The 24,595-nt window shown below is 43.1% G+C and overlaps 3 protein-coding genes across 9 annotated transcripts in view; 1 reads left to right on the plus strand and 2 right to left on the minus strand.

Annotated features, from left to right (window-relative positions):
• The window catches only part of LOC107221152 (pro-epidermal growth factor), a 42,776-nt gene extending 41,348 nt beyond the window's left edge, over nucleotides 1–1,428 (minus strand). For 3 of the 7 annotated variants that reach the window (XM_046739834.1, XM_046739830.1, XM_046739857.1), the window contains exon 1: nucleotides 1,048–1,428. In XM_046739834.1, the coding sequence (XP_046595790.1) occupies nucleotides 1,048–1,070 (23 nt within the window). In that variant the 5' untranslated portion in view covers nucleotides 1,071–1,428. Of the gene's footprint in view, nucleotides 1–217 lie in introns of all 7 variants that reach the window. The other 4 variants (XM_046739849.1, XM_046739839.1, XM_046739843.1 and 1 more) reach the window with 3 other exon arrangements.
• A 109-nt stretch (nucleotides 1,429–1,537) lies between these two features.
• Nucleotides 1,538–20,436, plus strand: LOC107221151. The gene is made up of 19 exons (XM_046738329.1): nucleotides 1,538–1,746; nucleotides 2,850–2,964; nucleotides 5,937–6,089; nucleotides 6,815–7,018; nucleotides 7,084–7,250; nucleotides 7,715–8,137; nucleotides 8,311–8,478; nucleotides 8,565–8,762; nucleotides 8,847–9,068; nucleotides 9,905–10,004; nucleotides 10,257–10,434; nucleotides 10,540–10,723; nucleotides 11,072–11,193; nucleotides 11,602–11,749; nucleotides 12,676–12,845; nucleotides 13,015–13,136; nucleotides 13,217–13,467; nucleotides 16,781–16,882; nucleotides 17,046–20,436. Exons 1-19 carry the CDS (start codon nucleotides 1,570–1,572, stop codon nucleotides 19,512–19,514), a joined length of 5,673 nt encoding a protein of 1,890 aa, XP_046594285.1. The 5' UTR covers nucleotides 1,538–1,569; the 3' UTR covers nucleotides 19,515–20,436.
• Nucleotides 20,258–24,279, minus strand: LOC107221153. The gene is made up of 2 exons (XM_015660051.2): nucleotides 22,162–24,279; nucleotides 20,258–21,663 (listed from the first exon to the last, which is right to left on the minus strand). Exons 1-2 carry the CDS (start codon nucleotides 23,264–23,266, stop codon nucleotides 20,870–20,872), a joined length of 1,899 nt encoding a protein of 632 aa, XP_015515537.2. The 5' UTR covers nucleotides 23,267–24,279; the 3' UTR covers nucleotides 20,258–20,869.
• Nucleotides 24,280–24,595: the final 316 nt, after the last annotated feature.

A 24,595-nucleotide genomic window follows, 5' to 3' on the forward strand; every position in this document is an offset into this window, starting at 1 on the left:
TGAAAAAAGGCCATTCGGCATCGAAATGGTAGTAGATTTCTAATGATAAATTTCGACATATAAAATATTGCGTAATAATAAGTTTTACCCCCCCACCTCCCCAAGTATAAGGGCATGTAGAGATTTTTTAACCCCCCCTCCCCCTCGGGACCCTTACGTAATTAATGAATGACCCCTGTCTTTATAGTATTCAGTAAACGCGCGAGATTTCACGCACTTTAGATTTAAAAGTCTTCGGACACCCTCTCTCGTCCTTTTATCCTCACTTTCTTCTTCTTCTCGTCTTGTGCACCGAGCGGGGAAGACAAACTTAGCGTCGTCGGCGACGGAACGACGACGGTGATTGAATAAATATGTGTATTGTTATTTTCTCGATTTATGCATGTGGCGCCGAAAGGATTATTAACAGCTCTCGAGAGGCGGAGAGAAGAGAGGAAGGTAGGTGTACAACACAGGAAGGAAGTGGAGGAGCCGAGCGACGAGTTGTAGCTCCCAAGTGTGTGTTTGTGCACGCGTGTGTGTGTCGTGTGTGTGTGTCTCGACTGAGGGAGAGAGGCGGAAGAACGGACGGACGGACGGACGGACGGACGGACAGACAGACTGAAAGGGAGGAAGGAAGGAAGTAAGTAACCGAGGAAGAAGACACCGCGATTATAATCCGCCCCTTTTTTATTATCCTGTCACACTGACCACCGGAACAAATCATCCATTTCTATCCTCGAATCGAAAATTTCAGCTTCGTCGCTATTTATCTCTCAGCTCGTGCCAAGTCGGGGATATCAAACTTTGAATTTGACTTATTTCTATCTTTTATCGCGCCGGCTGGCAGGGTGGGTGGGCGGGATGGATGGTTGGATGGATGGATGGATGAGGGGAGGGGTGGGGGCCGGTTGGCCCCGGTGAAACAAACGCCAATGAGCCTTCGCCTCGCGCGACACTTTCCTCGCGGATAAACTAACGCCGAATAATATGTTGATCCGATGCGAGGAGGAGGGTCGTTCTTGTTTGTGGGACAAGCGCCATTACCATTTAACCCGCACCTTTTACCTCAAACTCAGGATTCGCCGCATCGCACCTTTGACGACGACATGTGAGCGCGTTGCACACGGTGAGCGGAGAGCAAGTCACTGTTATAACCACGGTCTCGCGGTATCTGTTTATTATTTCCACGTTTGTTTACCGTACCAAGAGAGAGAGAGAGAGAGAGAGAGTTTTCCAAAGTGTTGCACTTCACTAATTCGGTCAGAGACCGACTCCTCCTGTTATACTATTTACTTCGTTAACGTCGCCGTGTCTCTCAGTGTTTCGAGCTTATTATATTACGTACTCCCGAGCCACTTTCTTCTTCTTCTCGTCGTCGTCGTCCTCCTCAGCGATCGTACATCACGGTTCACATCGTTCAGGTACACGGTCGTTGTATTGTTGTTGTTTACCGTGTTTACCGTGTTTACAGTGTTTACCGAGTATCGGGATCGCGGTTTGTAACAATCACCTATTCGGGCACACGCCACTGAACCAACTGGCCACATCTGCCGATTTGCCTCGATTGCTCGAGCCTCGTTGACTCGAATGAATGGCTTTCAGGCCATCGACGGAAACGCCCGAACTCTGACGGAAAATTACGAGACTGCTCTCCGGCTACACCGACCGCCCGAACACCGCCGACCGACCGATTCGATTTTACCGCATCTTTATTCGTCACACCTTCCTGCCCAACACCCGGCCGGCCACCTATCCGATCATCCGGTAATTTTTTTTCTTTTTCTTACTCTTTCTTTATTTTTTCTTTTATTTCTTTTTTATCATCGAAGATTCCGCGACGCGTTGCTCGAGTCGCGACTATTTCGCGCAGGGTATACCGAAAGACGCCCTTTTCACCCTGTAAATCGAGAAACAACTTTCCGCTTCTCTATTTCCTAGACGGTTTACAGTTATTTATCAATGAAACCGGACAACGCAACGCTAATGATATTACCAGACGAGGCGTGGTTTAACCGGTAATGAAATAGGTACATTACACACGTACCCACGCCCGAACGGTAAAACCCAACGAGAGCGGCGGCGGATGTGCCCGAGGGCGGTGGGGAGGGGGAGGAAGAATTCGGTGCGTTTGAGCGTGAACGCGCCTTAACAAAACTCATTTTTTATTCCGGCTACGTAAAATCGTAGCCTCGTCGTCCCTGGCCCTGAAACCAGCTTCGGATATCCCAATTTTTCATCGTCGAATCCTTCGATTCGAGCGCCCCGATAATGTTATCTACCTTATCGTCGCGGCTCACCTCCACCTGGTCAACGTGGCGCGACCTTTGACGACTCCCCGGAACTGGTGGAGTGGAGGCGCACCGGGATAAATCGGTCGGTACGAAGGTGCAAAACAAACGACGACGGCGTTCGATTGGAAGATTCGAAAACAACGGACGAGATTCCGTGCCTGCTCGTGCAATTAGCAATTCGAATCGTCGATCCTCGAGCGCTGAAACGTAACGACGTGTAATTTTGTTGGAAATTTCGCTTCACGTAAGATTGGCGCAATTGTTCGTCTGACGCAACGACGTGTTGTTTAGAGCCATGTCGTACCTAGTCGTACAGACGTTGTACGTGTGGATATTACGTGTGTCCAGACGAGTTATTCGTACCCGTGCATGTATACGCGCGATGCGCCATTAACGCGTATGTATGGTAATTGTTCTACTTTCGTGGCGTGAATTTTTCAATTAAGCCAGTGACGATCTAATCGCATCTAATGCGACCCTTGACACGTAGGTATGTCATTTTCCTCGTGTCGACGCGGAGCGAGAGTCATCAGCGAGTCACAAGCGTCTTTTGGTTAGTCATTTCGTATTCCGCAGGATATCATTTGCCCACTGACGTCAACTTCCGGATCCGCACGGAGATGTCGCGAGTTTCACGGAACGGAGAATGTTAGAGATGCATGCGCAGGGGATGAAGAAGACGAACCATGCGGTACGTAGACCACGATTCGACGATCTTCTTTTAATACACAGTTTCGAAATACTAGGATCTATAAATTTATACTACAACAGAGATGAAGTTATTGAAGCATTTCGCCTCACCTGCTCCCGGACTCGGAACATCTGCAGTGCAATCTCGATGCCTGTGGCTTACTTGTTTCTTGACCGCGCATCACCGACTCACTGTTTTCTCAAGCATGGAAATTAATCAACCTCGGATCTCGCTTTTTAACCATAACAACAAATAACAATAATGATGATAAGCGTAAAAGTAACGAACCAATCGCGCCATATTATCGGCCTGGGAATAATCTCAGCTATACGCTGCAAGTCGCGGCATATCTTGCGATCAATCGATCGTAAATTACAATCCTGTACGTCAGGGTGATGCATTTTTGAATTATTTTTTTTATGATGCCGCTAGAAAAATTTGTCACAATTACTGAAAAAAAATAAATGATCGTAAAACCCGGAGGAAGTAAGAAAATATTTAGAGGTCGCTACCAATTATTTAAATATTTTTCATTTATTTTTATACCTCTGAATATTTTCCTACTTCCTCCATGTTTTACGACAATTTTTATTCCAATATTTGTTACAAATTTTTCGAGTAGCGTCTTGAAAAAAAAAATGTTACCGTGCATGCATTGGGTTTGTGAACTTGTACGAAAATTGCAAAATCTCTCGTACGCGCGGTGCTTTGGGGGAAATTAGCGAGCCGATGTCGGCAGGTAATATCCAGTGCATAGTATGACATTAAGGTTTAACCGAAGAGAAAATCGAAACCTGTGATGTGTCCAGTCTGATAATCAATATCGAACATATTTGCTATTGTTGTTATAAAGCCCGCTGTATAATGGGCGCCCGCGCCATTAGCAAGCCGCACGTTATCGTCTATAATCTGCCCTAGAATGAGAATGAGAATACCGTCGCACAGACTGCGATCCTCGAGTTGTTATAGCCTCGCGTGCATTATTTATAATATATACGGTCTTACGCTCGTCGTCGATTAACCGGTAATCCCAAATTCTTAAAAATATTCATGGGACTACATTTTTTCGTCCGATGCTTAAAAATTGTCCTTTCGCTTCGTGCTAAGTAACAATATAATTTATAAAAAAGTCAAACAAGTCAAACAAGTCGACTCGCTGCAACTTTGCAAATATTCGAATTTACCTCGCAAATAGAATATTTATTTTATTTTTTCTTCGTGATTGTAAAACGTGTTTAATATTGTACGTACGTAAATACATGTGTCTATTTTACTGTATTCCATCACGATTGATATCGCCTGTGTAATTATGGTGATATATCATCGTATGCACACGAGTTGTAACGATCATTTTACGATTTAGACTGCAACGCAATTTAAGGCCGTATCTAGATGTTTCTAAATAAAGTAAACGTCTGCTTACGGGTGTAATAAATAAGCTTTGGATCCTTTGATGGTAATTCAAAACCGAGCGAGGTTTCCGTGAAAAAATAGTGGGTAATAAAAAAATCATGAATTTGACGAAAACAATGAAAAAACATAACAAGAATACAAGATTTTTTCCACAACTTGTTATAATCACCGAATATTCGTAGTCTCCCCTCACGTAAAAAAAACCCCACTTGGGTGTAAATTCGTACCCCCAATTCACAGATAATGCTAATTTCCAATAAGAAAAAAGTTAGGGGTACGAATTTACACCCAATTTGGGTTTTTTTTTCCGTGAGGGTCATTGTGTCGGCTTTAATCTTTTAAGCGATTATCCACACGTGAAAATTTTCTTGTTATCGAGAGTTCGAATCTTCCTAATATATTCCAAGTAAATCGATGTGGATAGATACGTGTAACAATGCGGGAAAGAAACGTATGTACAAAGAAAAGACGCAGGGAAGGTAACTCGAGAATTAGGAAAGGCGGTCACAAAGAACGTTCAATCAAATTTCTTCAAGAGGATATGATTTACCTAAGGCTGAGGTGATCTATTATTCAAGGATCCAGCCGGCTCGCGCAGGCGTCAGGAGGATCCGCGACACGCGGGGAAACCACGGTGTCCTTCTCACGACGAACATACTCTCGCCGAGACGACCGACTTCCACGGAACATCCTTCGATCGGTTTTTACTTTTTTTCACTCCTTCATCCCAAACAAATTGTGATGGAAAGGATCGTGCTTTTCCTAATCGCCCTACTCTCGACGATCGGTAACACTCAAACTGTCGTAAAAATAAGTGAGTATCGTTAGGGTGGTTCATTTTTTAACCTTTTCTTTTTATACGCTTTAGCTGCCAATCGAAAAATTTGCTACAAATACTGAAAAAAAGATTGCCGTAAAACCTGGAGGAGTTAGGAAAGTATTTAGAGGTCGCTAACAATTATCGTAATATTTTTTTTATTTATTTTCATGTCCTCGACAAGTTTCTCTTTAGTATTTGTCATAAATTTATCGAGTAGCACCTAAAAAAAAAGTTTAAAAAATGAACCACCCCAGAGTACCATATCGTAGGTATAATATTATAGTTCCGCATGGAGAAACTCTTGACAGATTTATAAGAGATAAATAATAATGAATGCGCTATTCAATATCTCACTGACGAATACTCGCTAATTCAGCGTTACGAACGTTCGAGTAAATCTTCTCGTCGCTTGGATTTCCGTAACAGCCGGCATTCACGTATTTATTGATAATTTCCTCCTTATTGATAATTTTCTCCTCATTGTATGCTAAAACCGTTTTCACCGCGTTGCAAAAATTGATGTTACACGTCGTGTAATTACCTCAATTGTTACGTACGTGTATTGAACGGTAAATTTGTCGGTAATTAAAGGCGAACTCGAAGACGAAGACTCGACGGGTTTTGTTTGAAGAAACTCTTCGCCGCAGGTTCAATGTCGATGCCTGGTCCCGATCCTTTGATCTGCATACCCCTCTCAAACTATATCTATACATTCGTAACCGAGTATTACTTGCTCCAGTGATCGCGATGGAGGAAGCAGACTCGTCCATCAACGGTTTCGTTAACGACGCCGTCTCGTCCGCTGAGCGAGACTTTGGCAAGGGTATTATTAAGGTCGACGTCTCAACCGTCGAGGTCGACAGGGTGTACGAAGATGAGAGCTACGACACAGGTCGGTTTTAACGCTTTCTTCCCACCTCATTACCGCCTGCACGATTTCACATCCGTAGCCGTATTATTAGAGAAGAAGCATTTTAGTACGAGGAATGGGGTGAAATCGGCAAGCCGGAGTCCGGCTCCTAGATGTCGAATTTTGATTTCTGCCCGTAACTAATGAATAAAAAAAAAATAGTATTATGAAATAAAGTTTTTGTGTTTTGTAGAAAACAGACTGATATTTCGGATTTTTACAAAAATTACCTATTTTCTCAAACATTTATTGCAAATAAGAATTAATCAAACTTCGGTTTCGCATTTAAATCACTTTTATTCAACGACAACAATTAATAATAAACTACAAATGTAAAAGAATTTATAAACAAAGTTTAACAGTTAATATTTTTCATAATTCTTCTATTTTCGTATGAACTTTCTCGTATAAAACCCGAAACGTAATCTCCCACCATGCTCCCCCTGATATCGTTAAAGTCAATCACATCTTGGTGAAAACTTTCACCTTTTTCTGTCGAATAGGCATCCGTATTAGCTATCAACAAAAAATTTCAAGACTTATTGATCAACGATAAAAAAAACAAAAACAAACTTTATAAGTAATAAATGAAGGTTTTGGTTATTATTTGATGTATAGAAGATGGATTTTTTGTTTTTTTTATCGACCTGTATTATAGACTCGCCATTGAATCCTAAAAGCCATTGAATTCCATAAATAATTAATAGCCTGCGCCGTCCTTTACCGAGGCGTCAGTTTGATCCTGGACATGACTTGGACCGGTTGGAACAGGATTCGCGAAATAGCCGCGGATTCGGCGGTAGCTTACGTGCGAGGAGACGCTGTCCTGACGCCCTTCGTCCAGGCGATGGACGACCTCCTGGTGGCGAAAAACGCGACCGACGCTGCGTTGATATTCGAAACTGAAAAAGGTGTGCGTTGTTTAATTGTAACGTGTTTTTTGAATTGCCGCTCATTTTCTACTCTTTTCTTGCAGAACTGAACCAGACCCTTTACTACCTCATCGGGTACTCCATCATTCGAGTCGTAGTTTTGGACGAGCTTAACGAAGCCTCGACGATGAAGGTCAGAGCCATGCGACCCTCTCCTACCTACTACGTCATCTACGCGACGTCCGCGAACATGGAGACGTTGTTCAAGGCGGTAAGTTCTCCACAGTTTGTACGAGATGAAGAAAATTCGGTGCACGTCGACACGGAACGTCGAGATTTGATAGGTTTCCTAATCCGTGGTCAGGATTCTCCGAAGAGCTTTAAAGGGTTACATACGGGTTTCAAAGATTTAAAAAAAAGCATTTTCTTTAACTTTTTAAGCATAATGAAAGAATTATTTGATTCAAACTTAAGGCGTATGAAAAAAACAATATTTGAACTATATTTCATAAAATATTCATCTGAAATCAAAAAACCAAATATTTTCTGTTAGTAGGTGAGTATAGCTTGTAGTTAACAAAGGATAAAAAAAAGACAAAAAAAAATTTTAAACAGATGTTTCGAAATTTCCAAACCCATGTAACTCCTTAAGTCTTTCGTGATGAGATTTATCGCGAAGCCTGTCTAAGAGTCGTTTTATAGTTAACGACAAAGCTGTGTTGTTGCGATGTACAGGCAATCGATGGCGGATTGGTGAGAAGAGACGGTACTTGGAACCTTGTATTCACCGACTACAATTACCAAGATTTCCGATACATCGCCGGCGATTTGGAATTGAACGTTTCCATCAATATCCTGACAATGAAGAACGAGGTCTGCTGTAGATTGATCGGAGAGTCACCATGCACCTGCCCGAATGACTTTCAGGCAAGTGGGAAATCACTGACCGAGACCGAAACCTACCTCTCCGCGAGTATCGGAGTGCCTGCCTGTAATATATACCCGTCCCACCGATCCCTCATCTTCTTTGTCGAAACAGTTCACTGTACCAACGCAAAAGAAAGAAAGAAAGAAAGAAAGAAAGAAAAAAAGAAAGAAAGAAAGAAAAAAGAAAAAAGAAATATGGCGGGAGAACAAACGCACTGCACTTTTATCCGTACGTAATGATATAATCAAAGCCTGGTGAATGAGACTGGGAGCAACTTTATACTTCTCTTCTACATTCTATTTTCTCACTACTTCTACTGCTTCTTCGTCTTCTTTTTCTTGTCGCTGCTTGTTTTATTTTATTTCCTTTCCTACCGTTGTGAAATCGTCGTTCCCAATTCCAGACATTTCCGCGGTACTTTAAACGCTTGATCGGTTTGTTGGTCAGCGTGATGAGCGAGGTTCAAAAATCGGGGGTCACAGTTGAGCCGAAGGTAATTAATTGCAAGAATAAGGAAGACGTCTCGACGGATAACACGACCGTCGAAGCCTTCAAGAAGAATTTATTAACGGTAGTAAAATCTTCCTTTCGCGTTATTGAATCCGCATATTTATTACACCGTAAACACAAACGTCGGATTCATTTCTGTCCTAATAGAAACTGAGCACCAATCACACCTTCGAATACCTGCCCGATCGGAATTTGATAACTTATCGGGCGGAGATCGAGCTGAAAACACTGACTCAGGGTCGCCTGCAGAAGGTCGGCGAATGGAACAGGCAGCACAAAATAACGACTGATAAGGGAATGGAAATCACACCTGCGAGGAGATTTTTTCGCATCGGTACTGCGCAGGTGATATATAATTGTTTCTGAATATTTCACCTCCGGGATGAAGATAACGGTGACAATTACGTTCACGATTTGTCGTTATTGCAGATGATACCTTGGTCTTATGTGAAAAAGAACGTGGAAACCCAGCAGCCGGTCTTGGACGATGAAGGCAAGGAGGTGTGGGAAGGATACTGCATCGATTTGATGAAGAAACTCGCGGAGACGATGGACTTCGATTACGAATTGGTGATACCGTCGAGCGGAGGTTTCGGGGAGAGATTACAGAACGGCAAATGGACAGGGATAGTCGGAGATTTGCTTCGCGGGGTGAGTTGATTTTAGTGATGGCGTTTTTTTTCGTCCCATCCCTATCATTGCTTTGGTAGCCAGTTTTCTCACTTCCATTTCTCACGTTTCGTTTTTCTCTTAATTTTACTCTACCTTTTATCTCTAACTTTAACCTTACTTTAATTCTATTTCATTTCACCCCTTGTCTTAACCTACCATTCTACTCTCAATTGTAATCTACTTTAATTTATTCTCTTTATTTTTGTTTTTTGTTTGATTTGACCTATTTTAAGTTATTCTCTTCTCTCTGTTTCACTTGCTTTTATGTTTCTGCTCTTGCTGTATCGCGTGTTAATTCCTGTAATTACGTACTTATGTGCAACATCGCTATGGATGTAATAAACACCTATCTATCTATCTCTTTCTCTCTCTGCGAATCTCGATAAAATAGCTTAGAGAGAATTTGGGGAAAAACGGATCGTAAGAGAAGAGCAGTTTGGAGAAACTGGAGCAGTGAGTACCGGCTGATTGCAGTAGGACGTTGAAGTTTAAGTAGATAAATTCGTTTGGACCATAAGCCGCAGACTGTGAGCCACAAATTAGGATGTACAGCATTATCTTGGCAATTGGCATGGGATTCAATTTAGCCGCACAAGTAACTACATAACGACGTGCTTACGGCGGGGGTTTTATGGAATAAAATTCGTTTACAGAATATCATTTTCTCCGTGAATTGTGAAGAAATTTCGTCGATTGGTTTAATTTTTACATCAATCGTTTTCCAAGTTTCGTTGTAAGCCATTGTAGGTCTTGCGTTCAAGTGAAGCGAGCCAAAATGAATCCATATTTAATTCCGCATTATCATTCCGTGACAGGAAATCGACATCGCTGTAGCGCCGCTCACAATGACGTCGGAAAGGGAGGAAGTAATAGATTTCGTAGCGCCTTATTACGAACAGTCGGGAATCCTAATCGGCAAGTACATAATCTGCATGTTACTCAAGTTTAATGTCACAAGAATCGATCAACGTTTATGAATTTCATCAAAGTTTGATGATCAGTCGTAACTGATATTGACTTGCATTTATTCCATGCTGCATGCGAAGTCAGGCTGTAAATTGTGGAATCTCGCCGACGAAAATTTTCCTTTTCCATTACATCAGTGCATGAAAGTTTCTGAAATAAAAATTTCACGCTAAACAGTAAATCACAAATTCTCACTTGCAGCTATTCGGAAACCAGTGAGGAAGACCTCGTTGTTCAAATTCATGACCGTATTAAGACTCGAGGTTTGGCTCAGCATCGTCGGGGCTTTGACTGTGACCGGGATAATGATTTGGCTGCTGGACAAGTACTCGCCTTACAGCGCGCGCAATAATAAAAATCTCTACCCTTATCCGTGCAGGTGAGCTTGCGAAATGTACAGAATAAACGATTACCATAAATGCGCCTCGGGTGAAAACTTGAAAAGTTGGAGTAAATAATAAGCCATTCGCTATTCGTTCCTCAGGGAATTCACCCTGAAGGAGAGCTTCTGGTTCGCCTTAACGTCATTCACACCTCAAGGCGGAGGCGAAGCTCCGAAAGCTCTTTCTGGTAGAACTTTGGTCGCCGCTTATTGGCTATTCGTCGTTCTCATGCTCGCTACATTCACAGCGAATTTGGCCGCCTTTTTGACCGTCGAAAGAATGCAGGTACAGGCAGAATAATGCGAAATTCTAAAATCGTTTTCTCCCTTTTTCTATTTGACCGTGTAAATTTTTGTACTGTACGCGCTGATTTTTCCCCGAACCGTTCAAGCGGACCAGAATTCTAAAAAAGTATAAAACCGATCTTTTTATGGAAAAAAAAAACATTTACGCAATTAATTTCACACCGAAGATCGTTAATTAGGAACTGCAATCGCGCCATGTCGATCGACAATGCAACCCGCAATACGGTACCGCAATGCGGGTTGCGATGATGTAGGATTAAATTGCGGCAGCGTGATGAATATTAAATTGACTGCAGTTTTGGCATAATTTTTCTCTGCTTATCGTTAGTCCCCGGTGCAGTCGTTGGAGCAGCTGGCTCGACAGTCCCGTATAAATTACACTGTGCTTGCAAATTCGCACGTTCATCAGTACTTCATAAACATGAAAAACGCCGAGGACAAATTGTACACGTAAGCATAATATACCTGTAATATTATGGAAAATTATGCACCGCACGGAGATAACTTCTATAGAGCCATAATTGATGATTGATAGAATAGCTCGAAACGCCGGGGTAAATTAAATTTTCTTCCAGTTTTTTTTTCTCCGGTTCGTTTTACAATAGGTGGATATAATTGATAAAGCTGCGAATTACCGCACGATCAAGTCCGTGACACGTCGCATAGGGTATAAAAAGTTCTGACTTAACAACGAACGAGGAATTTATTACCGGTGAAAGTAATTCCCTGATACACTTAGGCCTGAGTGTGGAATTCACCGTGTATTCTATTCGTTCGTTGTAACAGTGAATAATAATTAACGGTGTGTGTACGTACCCGATACAACTCGAGGGGTAATTGCTGCCTGTTATGTTCAAGAGTATGGAAGGAGATAACGCTAAACAGTACCAGCGAACAGGTGGAATACAGAGTATGGGATTACCCGATAAAGGAACAATACGGCCATATATTACAGGCCATCACACAGGCTGGCCCAGTCGAAAGCGCTCGTGCCGGATTTCAGAAGGTGAATTATTCACTCCTCATAATAATTGGCTTGTGTATAGTTGTTGAGTTATCGTCAATATTCGGGTTACCGCATAATATAGAACCTCAGTCTATGCATATCTACGTAAAACAACTCTGCAGAATCATATGAATTATTACTGAGTTTCTCTGGCGAATGTTTTATCTTCGTCTTTTTTGGCCATAAACGATTTCTGCGCGATTTCTCTGTGTATCTATATCACAATAGCAATCCGTTTTTCTCGGGTCGAGTTTAAAGAAATATTTCACGATCCTTAAGGATGTACTGGTTATAGATTCTCAAGCGAAAGTGAATCTCGTCGACAATATCGAATACTTTGTGATAAGATACGGATCGGAAAAAAATCGAACACGTCAAAGGCGATAAGAAAATTAAATTTCAATAATAATAATGCCCAAAAGTTATCAATAAATGGTTTAAGCAAAACATTGTATGAAAAATTTTTAGGGAACGTGTTTTTCTGTCATGTGTTCATCTGAAATGAATTCGTTAATTTTTTTGAAACTTTTTAATTGTAATGTACAACATTTTTATGAAAACGTATCCTATACTTTCGATTTTTCTACCATTTTTCCAAATTTCAAATCGTCAACTCTTGGGCATAATTATTATTTGAATTTCATTTTCTTATCGTCCTTATTACGTCAAATTTTTTTTTGCGACTTCAATCTTATCATAAAGTATTTAATATTGTCAACGAGACTCAATCTTGCTTGAGTATGTATACCCAGTACATCCTTAAGCTCCGTTGCCTCCACGATTAGTGAATAAAATCTTGCATCGTGTAATCAAATTTTTGTTTATTTTTCTAAACTAGCGAATCATTCCTCTTCCTGCTGTGCGTGTGTATTCAAATTACCCGCGGTTCAATGAATTAAATAATTGAAATTGCTTACGATCTGCAGGTAATCGACAGTGAAAATGCGGAATTTGCTTTCATCCACGATTCGGGTGAGATTAAATACGAGGTTACGAAAAACTGCAACTTGACCGAAGTTGGGGAAGTTTTTGCCGAGCAGCCATACGCGATAGCTGTTCAGCAGGGAAGTCATCTTCAGGAAGAGATTAGCAAAAGGTGAGAAGAACAAAAATACGAATTACTTTTTTACCCTTTAAATTTCTTTTCTAAACATGTTAACTCGTCCTGGCTTCAACGTGGCTTTTGGCAATGATCGAAAGGTTCGCTTTCTTTGAAAATCCATAATTCTACCGAAAATAATTCGAACCGTATGAGAATATTTCAGAATACTAGACCTACAAAAAGACAGATACTTCGAGACGTTGTCATCGAAATATTGGAATCAGTCTCTCCGAGAATCCTGTCCGAATTCCGACGACAGCGAGGGAATAACGTTAGAGAGTTTGGGTGAGTATTCGACGATAATAAAGTTCCACTCTTTCTGAGCCTATTAATTTTCATTTACCCGTTTGCTCGTTCCGTTTCAGGCGGAGTTTTCATAGCTACTCTATTCGGCTTGGCCTTGGCGATGATCACTCTAGCCGGTGAGGTGATTTTCTACCGTAAGCGAAAAGTTTCGCGAAAAGAGCAGCCGCCGGCGGTGATTAAGTCACGAAAAATACCGATCCTCCAGATGAAACCGGCGCCTGTTGTTTCCCTCGTCGACAGGCCGATGAAAAACATTCAGCCCCGGGTTTCCCACATTTCCGTTTACCCCAGACATTTTGCGTTCAAGGAATAATGCCAAGTAGGTACAACCTGTCGCCAGGTTTATAATTTTCATTTTTTCTCTTTGCCGTAATTCTTTTTCTTTAATATTGCCTTCTCGACGCAAAAAGCTTTTGCATCTAGACTCGGTTCGACTCTCGACAAATTGCAGTGCGTACTCCTTGGTTGATACCTAATTGACCGGATCCGCATTCGGCACTTTTTTTACTGGTTCGGTTCTTCGTCGTTCTCCGCGGTCTCTCGAATCAATCAGCGGACCAATTTTACCTTCTGTCGTGCCGACCTGCACAAGAGATTTCTGGCTAAAAAAGAGACACAGCCGTGGCTATGTTTTTAGTCAGCAGATACTTTAAGTCAATTTGGTTGGACGGGGTTTTCATTTTAAATACCCACTAACTATTATAATCGCGTCAAAGTTGAGCGTAGATTTAATTACCCTTTCACTTTGGTTTTCCGATTACGTCACCGAATTTTTATCACGCGTCGAATGATTGTTCGTTGATAGCAATAGCCGTAAATTTTCTACCGTTCACTTGTCGGAAGGACATGAATATCTTTCCTAAATTCTAGAGAAACACGATTATCGTAAATTTGTGTTAAGCTCGCGAACGATTTCAAAGAAAATTTTCCATTCGACATTATTTTTGTTTCTTTGGACATGAAAAAGTATCGTCTCAATATTGGAAAATCGATCTTAATAGAGAATCTCGTACAAGTATAATAAATAACATATGATTGAACTATGTCATAATAATTAGTTCTAAGTGATTGAACGTGTAATGTTTTGAAGCCGAGTGTACATAAACGAGTGCATAATGTGTCGTATAATATTGTACACGATATGCGTACAAATAAGTTGACTAATGTAATCGGTGTGAATACATTTGTCGAAGTCAGTCGTGACAGGATTGTTCATTTACTGCAGCTTACCGATTGACTTTACAACTGCCGATCGAACGATCGAGACAATAAATTTTAAATTCGCGAGATCGAAGCATTGTGCAAAACTGCCAATTAAGGATCGCATTAGTTGGCCAGTAGAAGTTTAATTCCGGTAAGTGGAAATTAAATTTGAAGAGCGTTTCTTTTTCATTTTATTCCTGCTCTTCTGTTTTTTGTTGTTTTTTCACACCCGCTGGACTGCGAAAAGAATCTTTCCAGCAGCTTGCGGTTGCTAAAATCTCACAGTTTTCTTCGGCTATAAGATTATACCCAATCATCGATCCATCCACCCGTAGCTTTACTTTTTAAAAGAAGCAGAAGAAGAAGAAGACGAAGAAGAAAAGGAGGAGGGAACAAGAAAACAAATTACAGTGATAAGAAGTACGGAATAAAAAAATTAGAAACGAGGTAACGATCGTAATGCGTATATACAAACTATGTATACAATCGATGGGCGGTGCATTGTTTGTGAGAAACTGAGGCGTAGTTCGACACGAGGCGCAAAAAAATTCCTAGTTGCGTGATATTTGCATTCAAAAGTGTTTAGAAATTTATACGAATCGCTGTTGGGCTATTTTGGTTCGTATGAATCATCGTAAGATTATTAAACATCAAACGAAACCATCAAAATTTATCAGGAAATGACTCTAAGTCACGTAAATATCATTGAAGGGAACCGGAATCGTTCAATATTAGCGTGAAATTGCAAATAATTTTCAATACGAGGTTCGCACCTTGATTTCAGCTCAAGGTGCATACCTAATGCAGTTATGTTTGACTGATTGACACTTTGGCGTTGTTTGAGTATAACGTCAAATTCTTCAATCGAATTTGTTTTTGTTTTTGGTGGTTTTTTCTCTTCGCTTATTTGGCATTTGCGTGAGACAATTCGGTGGATGGGTGTTAGTTAAAAGGCCAATGCTCTCTTGACGCTTTCACCTTGCATTCGTGTTTCGCTTTTCTTATGGATAGCAGCCACCTCCGATGAAATATGTACGCGCAAACTTATCGAAAGAGTGACTGAACCGACCAGCTGCGGAAATTTAAACGAAAGAGTTCTCGATCTCTATGACGAAATACAACCCGCAGAAGTGAAAGATAAAAAATCTCACCGCCTTGGTCCCGTGTTGAATATACAACTATTTTTAATACATTATTTGTCGCCGGCTATCGTTATTCGCCGTTTCACTCCAGAAATGTCACTCCCAGATCCCGATGTGTAATGCACAGTAAATAATTAAAATCGCATTGCTGACCGAATGACATAGATAAAATAAACGTGGTCTCGGATTTGCCTGAACCTGCGGGTGGAAGACGGTCGGGTTTTCAAAATTTAAACGAGCCTTCCCCTGGGGATTATTTATGTTGGTAGTTTCGTTGCGTAATCGTAAATTTGTATAAAAATAATAAAAACGACGTTGGCAAGTCGTAAATCAATCTACGTAATTGAAATAGGGTACGGAAAATGTATTGGCAAGTAAAATGTGTTTAATTTTTTTCACGCCGTATGGGAGAAAATGAGCGTTATTTTGACATTGCGGATATTAAACGAATAATGAAAGCCTAATTATGCATCGACAATGCTGGGTGTACCCTACTATAACGTTATTGCTGCAGCGTTAAAATTCAACAAAAGCCTCGAATCACCTACGTAATACGTAACAACGCGGTTACGATCGACCGAGAGTTTTTCCTCGCATCGAAGCCGATTGTGGTGCAGCTGGATCAAGAACCTCGTTTCACACCGTGCGAATAGTTTATAATCGCTATATCTATCAACGAAGGATAAACGTAAAATACAACCCGTGAGAATTACTCCTTGCAATAATTACCGGAGAGCTGTCGTCGTCTCCTTCTCCAACAGTCAGCGGGGAGAGTGATTAGCGATATTGCTAACGAAATTATTATTGCGGACACGAATCACAATCGCGAAATTTCCAACGGCTCGATCGCGATGAAGAATTCGGAAGACGCGGAAAATCGTAGCCGCGGATTTAAAAGGGGAAAAAAACGAAGAGTGTTAAAAAATTAGATTAACAAGTATAAGTATTAATTGTTTGACGTAGAAAGTTGTACGGGTATGTATATGTGTGGGAATCGTTGCTCGTAGTGCAACTGCGGTATCATCGGCGGCTTCGACGCTGCAGGATGAAATTATATAAAACGGATTTGTTTAGGTAACAGGCCCCCGATTGCACCGCAATTCTAATTCTTCATGGCTGAGATGCTGGCTATGCGGTGTCTTTTACCCGAGAGGTAGCCAAGTCATACTTTTGCCAGTGTTGCGGACCCTCCCAGGTGGGGGAATTAACCCGTCTCCGTTTCGTTGAGTCAATATAAAGCCATTGAACGGAGCAGGCTAGCCATTTGGTGAGAAGTGATATGGATCAGCAAACAAGTTTACTATAGAGGTAAAGATAATCATTCGTGTGTCTCAGACGACGAACCATTCCCCATCGGTCAAGATGGGACTTCTACGCAAGGTAAGAAGCGACACCGCGTTTTCAAATATCGCATGCACGACAAACGCCTCTTTTTGTTTTTCAAGCAACACCGTTCGGTACAACAATAAAAACTATAATTCCATTCCACTGATCGAAACATTCCTTGAAACTGCGCGTGAATCGTTGACTGTAAAAATTTCAGCAGATGTTGGTGTTCCTCGCGGGTTTGATGTCACTGGCCAACGCTAATTACCATTACGAGCGTTACAACGTGTTCAATTTCGACGGAGCTGAAGAGCCGAACCGGAAGCCATGGTTCTTCGAAGATTACTCGAGTCCCTACAAGCGGCAGGAGGGTGGTGGTGGGTTCCACGAACCGACGAAGAAAGCCTCGAAGGAAGCGTACGAAGACCCGGTGGAAGCTTACTTCACCGCGAGCACCAACGAAGCGCCGGACAAGAAGAACTTGTACTTCAAGAAGGCCGTTTCCGCCTTCTACACATTGACGGACTCCGACCCTGAGATATACAAGTCGATAATCATGAAGTCCGGAGCGCCTTACTGCCAGGAAACGAAGAACAAGGTGCCGAACAACAAGGTAACGAAGAAGCGGTACCGCAGAGACGCGATGACTTGCTACAAGTGCAAGGACCCGAAGAACGGAGCCACTTACGAACAGTGCTCGTACACATCCGAGCCCCAGGCCAGCTTCACCGTGAATCGTTACCAGTCGCCTCCCAGTCAGCTGAGGTACCGGCGATCCAACGCCCGGAAGGAGAAGACTGAGGTTGTTGGGGGAAAGAAGTCCGGGGAGAAGGTTCCGGAGTACCGTTTCGCCGAGGAGTACTTTGTCCCCGCGTCATCCGAGGAGGTTCCCACCGAGTACAAGAAGAAGAGCGAGCACTGCAGCAAGGTCGTCAAGGACTCGATGGTGTGCATGGTCTGCAAGGACCCCGAGACCAACGGCAAGTACGAACAGTGCTCGTACACCAACCAGCCCGACGACAAGGCCTACGCCTACAGCAAGTCCAGCTCGTTCGGTCGGCCCCACGACGAGGAGAAGCAAGCCGACGAGTCCAGGGTACCAAGCAAGTCTACGAAGAGGACTCACCAGCCGAAGGTCGAGTCCTCCTACGACGGCTCGCATCCGGAAATGGACAAGTACATCGAGGAGCAGTCAGCGGCGATCAGAGAACGTGTACCGAAACACAGGAGCGACGCCCTCGTATCCGAGGAGAGCGAGAAGCTCGAGTCCGGCTCCGAGGACATGACCGACGGTAGCTGCAAGAAGATCGTCAAGGGCTCGATGGTCTGCACCGTATGCAAGGACCCGAAGACCAGTGGCAGCTACGAGCAGTGCGCCTACGCCAACCACCCCAGCGACAAGGTCTACCAGTTCAGCAGGCAGAAGTCCTTCGGGTACCCTGGAGGCCAGGAGCAGAAATCCTCACCGCAGAAGGCCTCGAACACCGAGACGCCAGCATCCTACTCCAGCGATACCGCTGGTTATTCGGGCGGCGATTATACGGGGTACCAAGGACCCAGTGCAGACTACTACCAGCCCAGTGCCCAGCAGAAATCGGAGCACCGAGAGTACCAGGGTGGCGAAGAGCCCGAGAAGTATTACGAGAAGAAGCAGAGCTACGATTACGTCCCTGAGTACAAGGTAGCGGGAGACGGACCGTCGGTCGAGCATGTCAAGTCCGAGTCCGAGAAAATAGCGGAGGAGATAAAGGGGACCGATGGTTGTAGGAAGGTCGAGAAAGACTCGATGACGTGCACGGTGTGCAAGGACCCGAAAACCGGCGGCGACTTCGAACAGTGCTCGTACACTTACCAGCCGAACGACAAAGTCTTCTCGTTCAGCAGCGCCAAGTCCTTCGGATCGCCGGATCCGGCGGAGAAGAAGAGCCAGGACTACGGGTCCTCCGGGTCCTCGTCGTACGGCGATGACCGCGGGAGCTACGGCGATGCTTCGGACAACAAGCCGCACGTGACAAGCGGCGAGACGCAGAGCAAGGAAGTCGCCGAATCAAGCGGCGAGGCTGGTGTTCAGAACCCCGTCAACGTCGACGTTCAATTCTTTAGCACAAAGGAGAAGAAGAAGGAGATAGCCAAGGTGCTCAGCGACTTCCAACAGGAGGACAGGTCCAAGTGCAAGAAGGTGATTCGTGACAAACTTACCTGCTACCAGTGCATCGATGACGACGGTATGCAGAAGGAGGAGTGCATCTTCGTCGCTGAACAGGAACCCGCCAAGGACCGGGTCGCCTATCACGAAGTCAAGCAGTACCAGCTCGACCCCGCACCCGCCGCAGCTTCCGTCAGTCTACCCGAAGAGTATCGCGTGGTCAAGTCGAGCAGCAACGGTTCGCCGCTTGCCCCGAAGAAGAGGAAGACCAGGAAAACTCGTCCCGTCAAGTACTTATACCTCGACGACGCCGCTTCTTCGGCCACGGAAAACGAGGAACAGCAGAGCGATCCTAGAGGAGAGGTCTTCGAGGATCCGACCGAGGTGCAGGAAAACGAGGAGCAGAAGACCGTCCCGTACGACATTGACGAGGAGACTAAACCCGTCTTCGACAAAGCCCTGGGCATGACTTTGCCCCGCTATATGTTGACCACTTCCGAACACGAGGCGGAATTCGACGAGGTTGTCGCATCCGGTTAAAAATTGCACATTATTGCGACGATGAACTTGTTAGATTATAAAATGTGATTCACGCTGAGTGTATTTGTACTTTGTTTTAATTTTTTTTTTCTTGTCCAACGTAACGCAATTCTCTCCCATATAAGTGGTGATTTTATTTGAGGATCGATTTAACGTGAGAGATCGTCGTGAAAATTTAATCAACGTGCCTATGCTTGTTACGAATATCGCTGCAGGCTACAGCAATAAAATTGCAAATTATTATTCAATTAATTGAATAAATGAATGTAATAAAATTTTACGAGCTTCGCACGTATGGAGCATAAATATCGTTTTGAAAAAACTTCGATGAAATAGTCGAGTTTCGATTTACTCAAGAAAATTTCATGTGCTTAACATATTATTTACCCATACAGATAAGAAGAGAAGGGAATTAATTGTTCAAGCCCGATCATGCACCATTGTTATTTAGTTTGTAAGATGTTACATTATCGATATAATTGTTATTCGGTTTGTAATCAAGTATATTTTCCCACAACTTTGTAGAATATATACGAAATAGTGACGAATTGGCATACCAGATAATTACCGTAATTGGGTTAAACGTAAATAGTTACAAATGGAAAGAATTTCGTTTAATTAAAGTACACGAAAAAACAACTCAAATGTCGACGAAAAATGTTCAACAATCCAAACACAGAAGCCTCTTTTCGAACATCATTCGCATTTACAACAATTATGTGCTTTAATTTTTTCAAAGCTACGACAGAAAATTAATCAGAATATTTTGAATCTCAACGATTATTAATGCAGCTGTAAGCAGATGCCTAAAACTATATGTATAAGGTTTGCATTACTCAAATCTTGTAGTTACGAGGTGAATTATGTGCAATAGATTTTCACTCAATTCTGTAACACACCGAATGAAATACGTGGTTCAACGCTTGAGAGGTATTTCTTCCCCCACCCAAACTGTTTTTTCATTCTTATCGTATTTTCTTTATTTTTAACAAACGGCTTGTGAAACTACGGTGACTGTTACGCTCAACTAATTCGTGTTCGAAACTTTCGCTGAAATCGGCTCGTGCGCTCGCCCATGTCATTTGTCGCTCAACAATACAAGTTGTGCAACTGTTGCAAGGTACGAATCAATGATTCTTCAAAAATTGCGATCGCATTATAATTTACCACCCCATAGAAAGGTGGGAAAACAAGCTTTCCGTGCCAAATCATTCACGCGATATCGGCAAAAATATTTACGGTAAGTTACGTACGATTTGTAACAATATAATGTCGCCATAGTTATGAAGAATAGACAACGTTACAGTAATTTTCAACAATACCTCAGCTCTCGTCTGACGTTGTTTTTATTGAATTTATCTATCCTTACGTCGTCGTACCGCAGAAGCTGTTAAGCTGCGGCATTTGTTAATATTTATCTCGGAGATTATCAGCTCGGTGATAAAAGCAAGGAAAGCGGGAACGAGACAAAACAAATAGAGTACGAATATCGACTGCAGTTGAGTCAAGGTGTAACTACTGTGAGAATAGGGTCTTTTAACGATTTTGTCAACCGTGTTGTCGATGTTCGTCCAATACTCGTAGATTCCCGACTGGGTTATCCGCCTTATGATCTTGTTCATCTCGTCGGTGAGGAAGGATCCCTTCGGCGTGACGATCACCGAATTGTACGAGATGACGCACTGGTCCCGCAGAGGGTGAAACGTCGGGAATTTACCAGCCCTTACGTACCTCGCCGTGATGTAATTGATGGTGGACAAGTGTCGGAGGTACGCGATGTCCTCGCCTCTTGATATCCGGGCCAAAGCTTCGCTAGCCCTCGTGATAACTTCGTATCGATTCAGCAGCTCGGCCCTGTCGCTTTCCGGGGTAATTTGATCCGCCAACATATCGCGACTTGTCGCCGTCCCCGAGGTGCGAAGACCCGCGTCGAGGATCCCCTTCTCGTCGACGATCGTCGGCATCGGTGTCCTCGACGCCAGGATGGAGGCCAGGGATGCCGAGTACGCCGTTGACAACACTCGGGAATAGTTCAGGTACAACAGGAAGAACAATTTACCAAGCAGACTGGCCGGGGGACGGGGTATAGCGTGGGTCAGGGACACCGAGATCACGTCGAAGAGGTCGAAATCAGGACTGCGGCAGTTTTCTGAAAAGCAGTAATTACACAGGTCTGTAACTAAATCCTTTTGCTTAAAAAAAAAAGTATATATTGTAGAGATACGAAGGTTCAAATGTACCGAATCTATACATGCTTTCCATTTTTTGCTGTCACGTATATATTATAGGTTCAGGATTTTGATGTGTTTTGTTTTTGCATTAACACTACGTTAATCTGTTCAAATAGTATTTGTACATACGAAACCAGTTCGAACTGATAGAAAGAAGAAAAAAGACGATACAACGGAAAATGGTCAGAAGAAATTCTTGTACAGTTTTGTTGGTCGATTCGTCGTGAAACTTCAATCGATGATACAAAAAGAAAGAAAACTATCAAATAACTAGAATTATATTAGTAGATAGATTTTCTGACGATCTTAATGTCTAATCCTTTTTTTAATAAATGCTGTATTAAATTATTTTTTTTGCAGATCAGTGTTACTTGGCTAGTGTTGTTTCAATTTCAAAATACCATACACGCTCTTACCTGCTTTCAATTTCCAGGTAACGTAACTCAGGCCTCCTGAAAGTAGAACCGAAAGAATAGCCAGGATCGAAACGGCGGGGGAAAACACCGCTCTCAGAATGTTGGGGTCGTAGTTCGCCCTCGCTGGAACGGTCCATACGATGCATTCGTGGTTGTAGGGCACCGTGAAATCGACGAGCATCGCCCTCCGCAAGGTAGGCCGTATCTGTCCGATTCCAAGATGCACCTTCTCTTCGGCGACATCCGCAATAACGCCGATAAACGTCCCGTTGGGAAGTACCAAGAATTTCTCGGGGGCCGACGGCTTCTTAACGATTGGTGTGAAATTCATCTGCTCGGCAATGCTTCGGATCAAGTGCCCTTCGATTCCACCCACTATACGCGAAGTGTCGTTCACACCACGACGCAATTTCATCGTCGGCATCAGATTCATTGTACTAACGAACATGGGACAACCGAGTCCGTTTATGATTACGTTTTCTTCTTCGAAAACCGAGCTGTTTTTCAAGAAACCAATTCCTCGCGTCCATGCATTCAGCGGTACAACCTGAGGTGAGCAGTTCGGTCCTACGACATTTTTATAAATTTTCATCTCTCCGGCGTTATCCAAGCGTACGAAGAGCATGTTCCACAGCTTGCTTCGTTCGGCATTTAACACCGCGTTGTATACCGTTTCATACGTTGTGTTATAGACCGATATCAACAGTACCCTGCGGGACAGGACTGCCGATATCTGACCAATGGACGATTTCAACGCCGTGTCGCTTAACCCGTCGACGAAGAATAATATGACGCTGTCTGTACCGGAATAAGAATAAGGGATGACGGCCTCTGGGTTGGTACCGATAAAACACGGTGTGTAATCTTCCAGAACAACTTTCGTTGCTTGTAGACAGATACTGTTCTTCCCCAAAACCGTCACGTGGTCGCTAGCAATTCGATCCAAGGTAAACTTTTTCAAGTCGGTCATAAATTCGGTCAACAGCTTTTCCAATCTTATGTCCCCGCTGTCCTCGGCTGACAGAGACGCCTCAATCTCCGACATAATATTCAGAATAATAATGACGAGGATCAGTTTTTTCTTCTTACTGACTAACGTCGTCATTTCATTTAAATTTATTGCTCTTTTTTATTCAGCCGCGATTAAGGCCGTTGCACTACTTACGATTCGGCTGCACGAGTCGACTGTGGGCTTACTTTGACGAAAACCGGTGCTATAAGATTAGTTACAAATCACGAGCTTGCAGGTTCTGTTGCAAGATAAATAACATTCGACAGGTTTGACTTGGCGGTGAATTACGGGATTCGTATTTGATCAATTAACTTGGTAATCAGGGTCACGGGAAGGCGAGCAAACACCTAAATTGACACCGTTCCAAAGCACGACTCAAGGTGTTTGACCGTTGCAGGTACACGATCATAGGGTGGTTCAAAGTTTACGTTTTCTGAGATGTACGGAGAAGTGTTTCACTTTATTATCGAAGCAAACGAGTCACGGGAAAATACTACCGCCTTTTGAACGAAGCGAACTTCCTTTCATTCCTTGGATGTAGTAAAAATTATTGTAATCTCAACGCGAGTGCCACCGAGTATTGACTTTTCACCAAGCTGGTCTCGTTTTCCTGTTTCTTGTGTGAAACAAACTCTCATTAGTCAACTGTGTGCCTACTTATCATAGCGTGCCATGTTGTTGTATACATTGTAAAATCCAGTGTGCAAGGAGCGATGGAAGAAAACAATGGTTTAGTAAGCCAAGCGCAAACAGGCGCGTTGTTTTGACCGTTACTCGTATCTCCATGTAAAATCAGGTGTCATTCTGTTCAAACACCGATCAAACACTGTCGGACTTGGATAGAACGAAACGGGCGAAAACAAGCATCACTCACGAAACAGCAAATGAATTCGACCCCAAAGTGCGTGTTATCGTATGATACTTATATTCTCTACGATCTTCGAGTCCTCCCAGCTTGATGGCAGCGGTATTTGTAGACCAGTAACTCCCCCGCCCAGACAAGAGCGCAAATAATCACTGGGATATGGTACAAGAAAAACATCTGACGAAACTTTTCACGAGTTGATCTCTGCAGCTCTCCGATCGTGTTCGGCGTCACCGAGTACGAGGCCGATCCAGGATCAATTCGGTCCCATATCGAGTTATTCCGCTTCCAATGATCCAAGATCCCAGTCTCCATCAGACGCTGGACTATCATGCTCACCCGTGCAGTAATCGGTGATCCTTTTTGGAAAATCATGACAGTGCTGTAGGTGAGGACGTGGTCGTCCAGGACGTCGTACGAGACCGCGGTATGGTGTTTGGCGTCTATTCTCCGGTGATAGGCTAGATAGGAGAATGTGGTGAGGTAAACCTGGTTCTTGTCGATCTCGACCTGTCGCAGGGCTCTCGGAGCGTCGTTGTCGACGACGAAGCGTTTTA

This window comes from Neodiprion lecontei, chromosome 1 (genome assembly GCF_021901455.1).
Source record: "Neodiprion lecontei isolate iyNeoLeco1 chromosome 1, iyNeoLeco1.1, whole genome shotgun sequence".
Taxonomy (NCBI): domain Eukaryota; kingdom Metazoa; phylum Arthropoda; class Insecta; order Hymenoptera; family Diprionidae; genus Neodiprion; species Neodiprion lecontei.

Excerpts from the sequence above, each read along its gene's own strand:
- LOC107221153 (XM_015660051.2), bottom strand. The coding sequence starts at position 23,266 with ATGACGACGTTAGTCAGTAAGAAGAAAAAACTGATCCTCGTCATTATT. Across the intron at positions 21,664-22,161 it reads TACCTGGAAATTGAAAGCAG|AAAACTGCCGCAGTCCTGAT; the intron begins GTAAGAGCGTGT and ends ACTGCTTTTCAG.
- LOC107221151 (XM_046738329.1), top strand. The coding sequence starts at position 1,570 with ATGAATGGCTTTCAGGCCATCGACGGAAACGCCCGAACTCTGACGGAA. Across the intron at positions 12,846-13,014 it reads CAGGAAGAGATTAGCAAAAG|AATACTAGACCTACAAAAAG; the intron begins GTGAGAAGAACA and ends AGAATATTTCAG. Across the intron at positions 16,883-17,045 it reads AGATGGGACTTCTACGCAAG|CAGATGTTGGTGTTCCTCGC; the intron begins GTAAGAAGCGAC and ends TAAAAATTTCAG.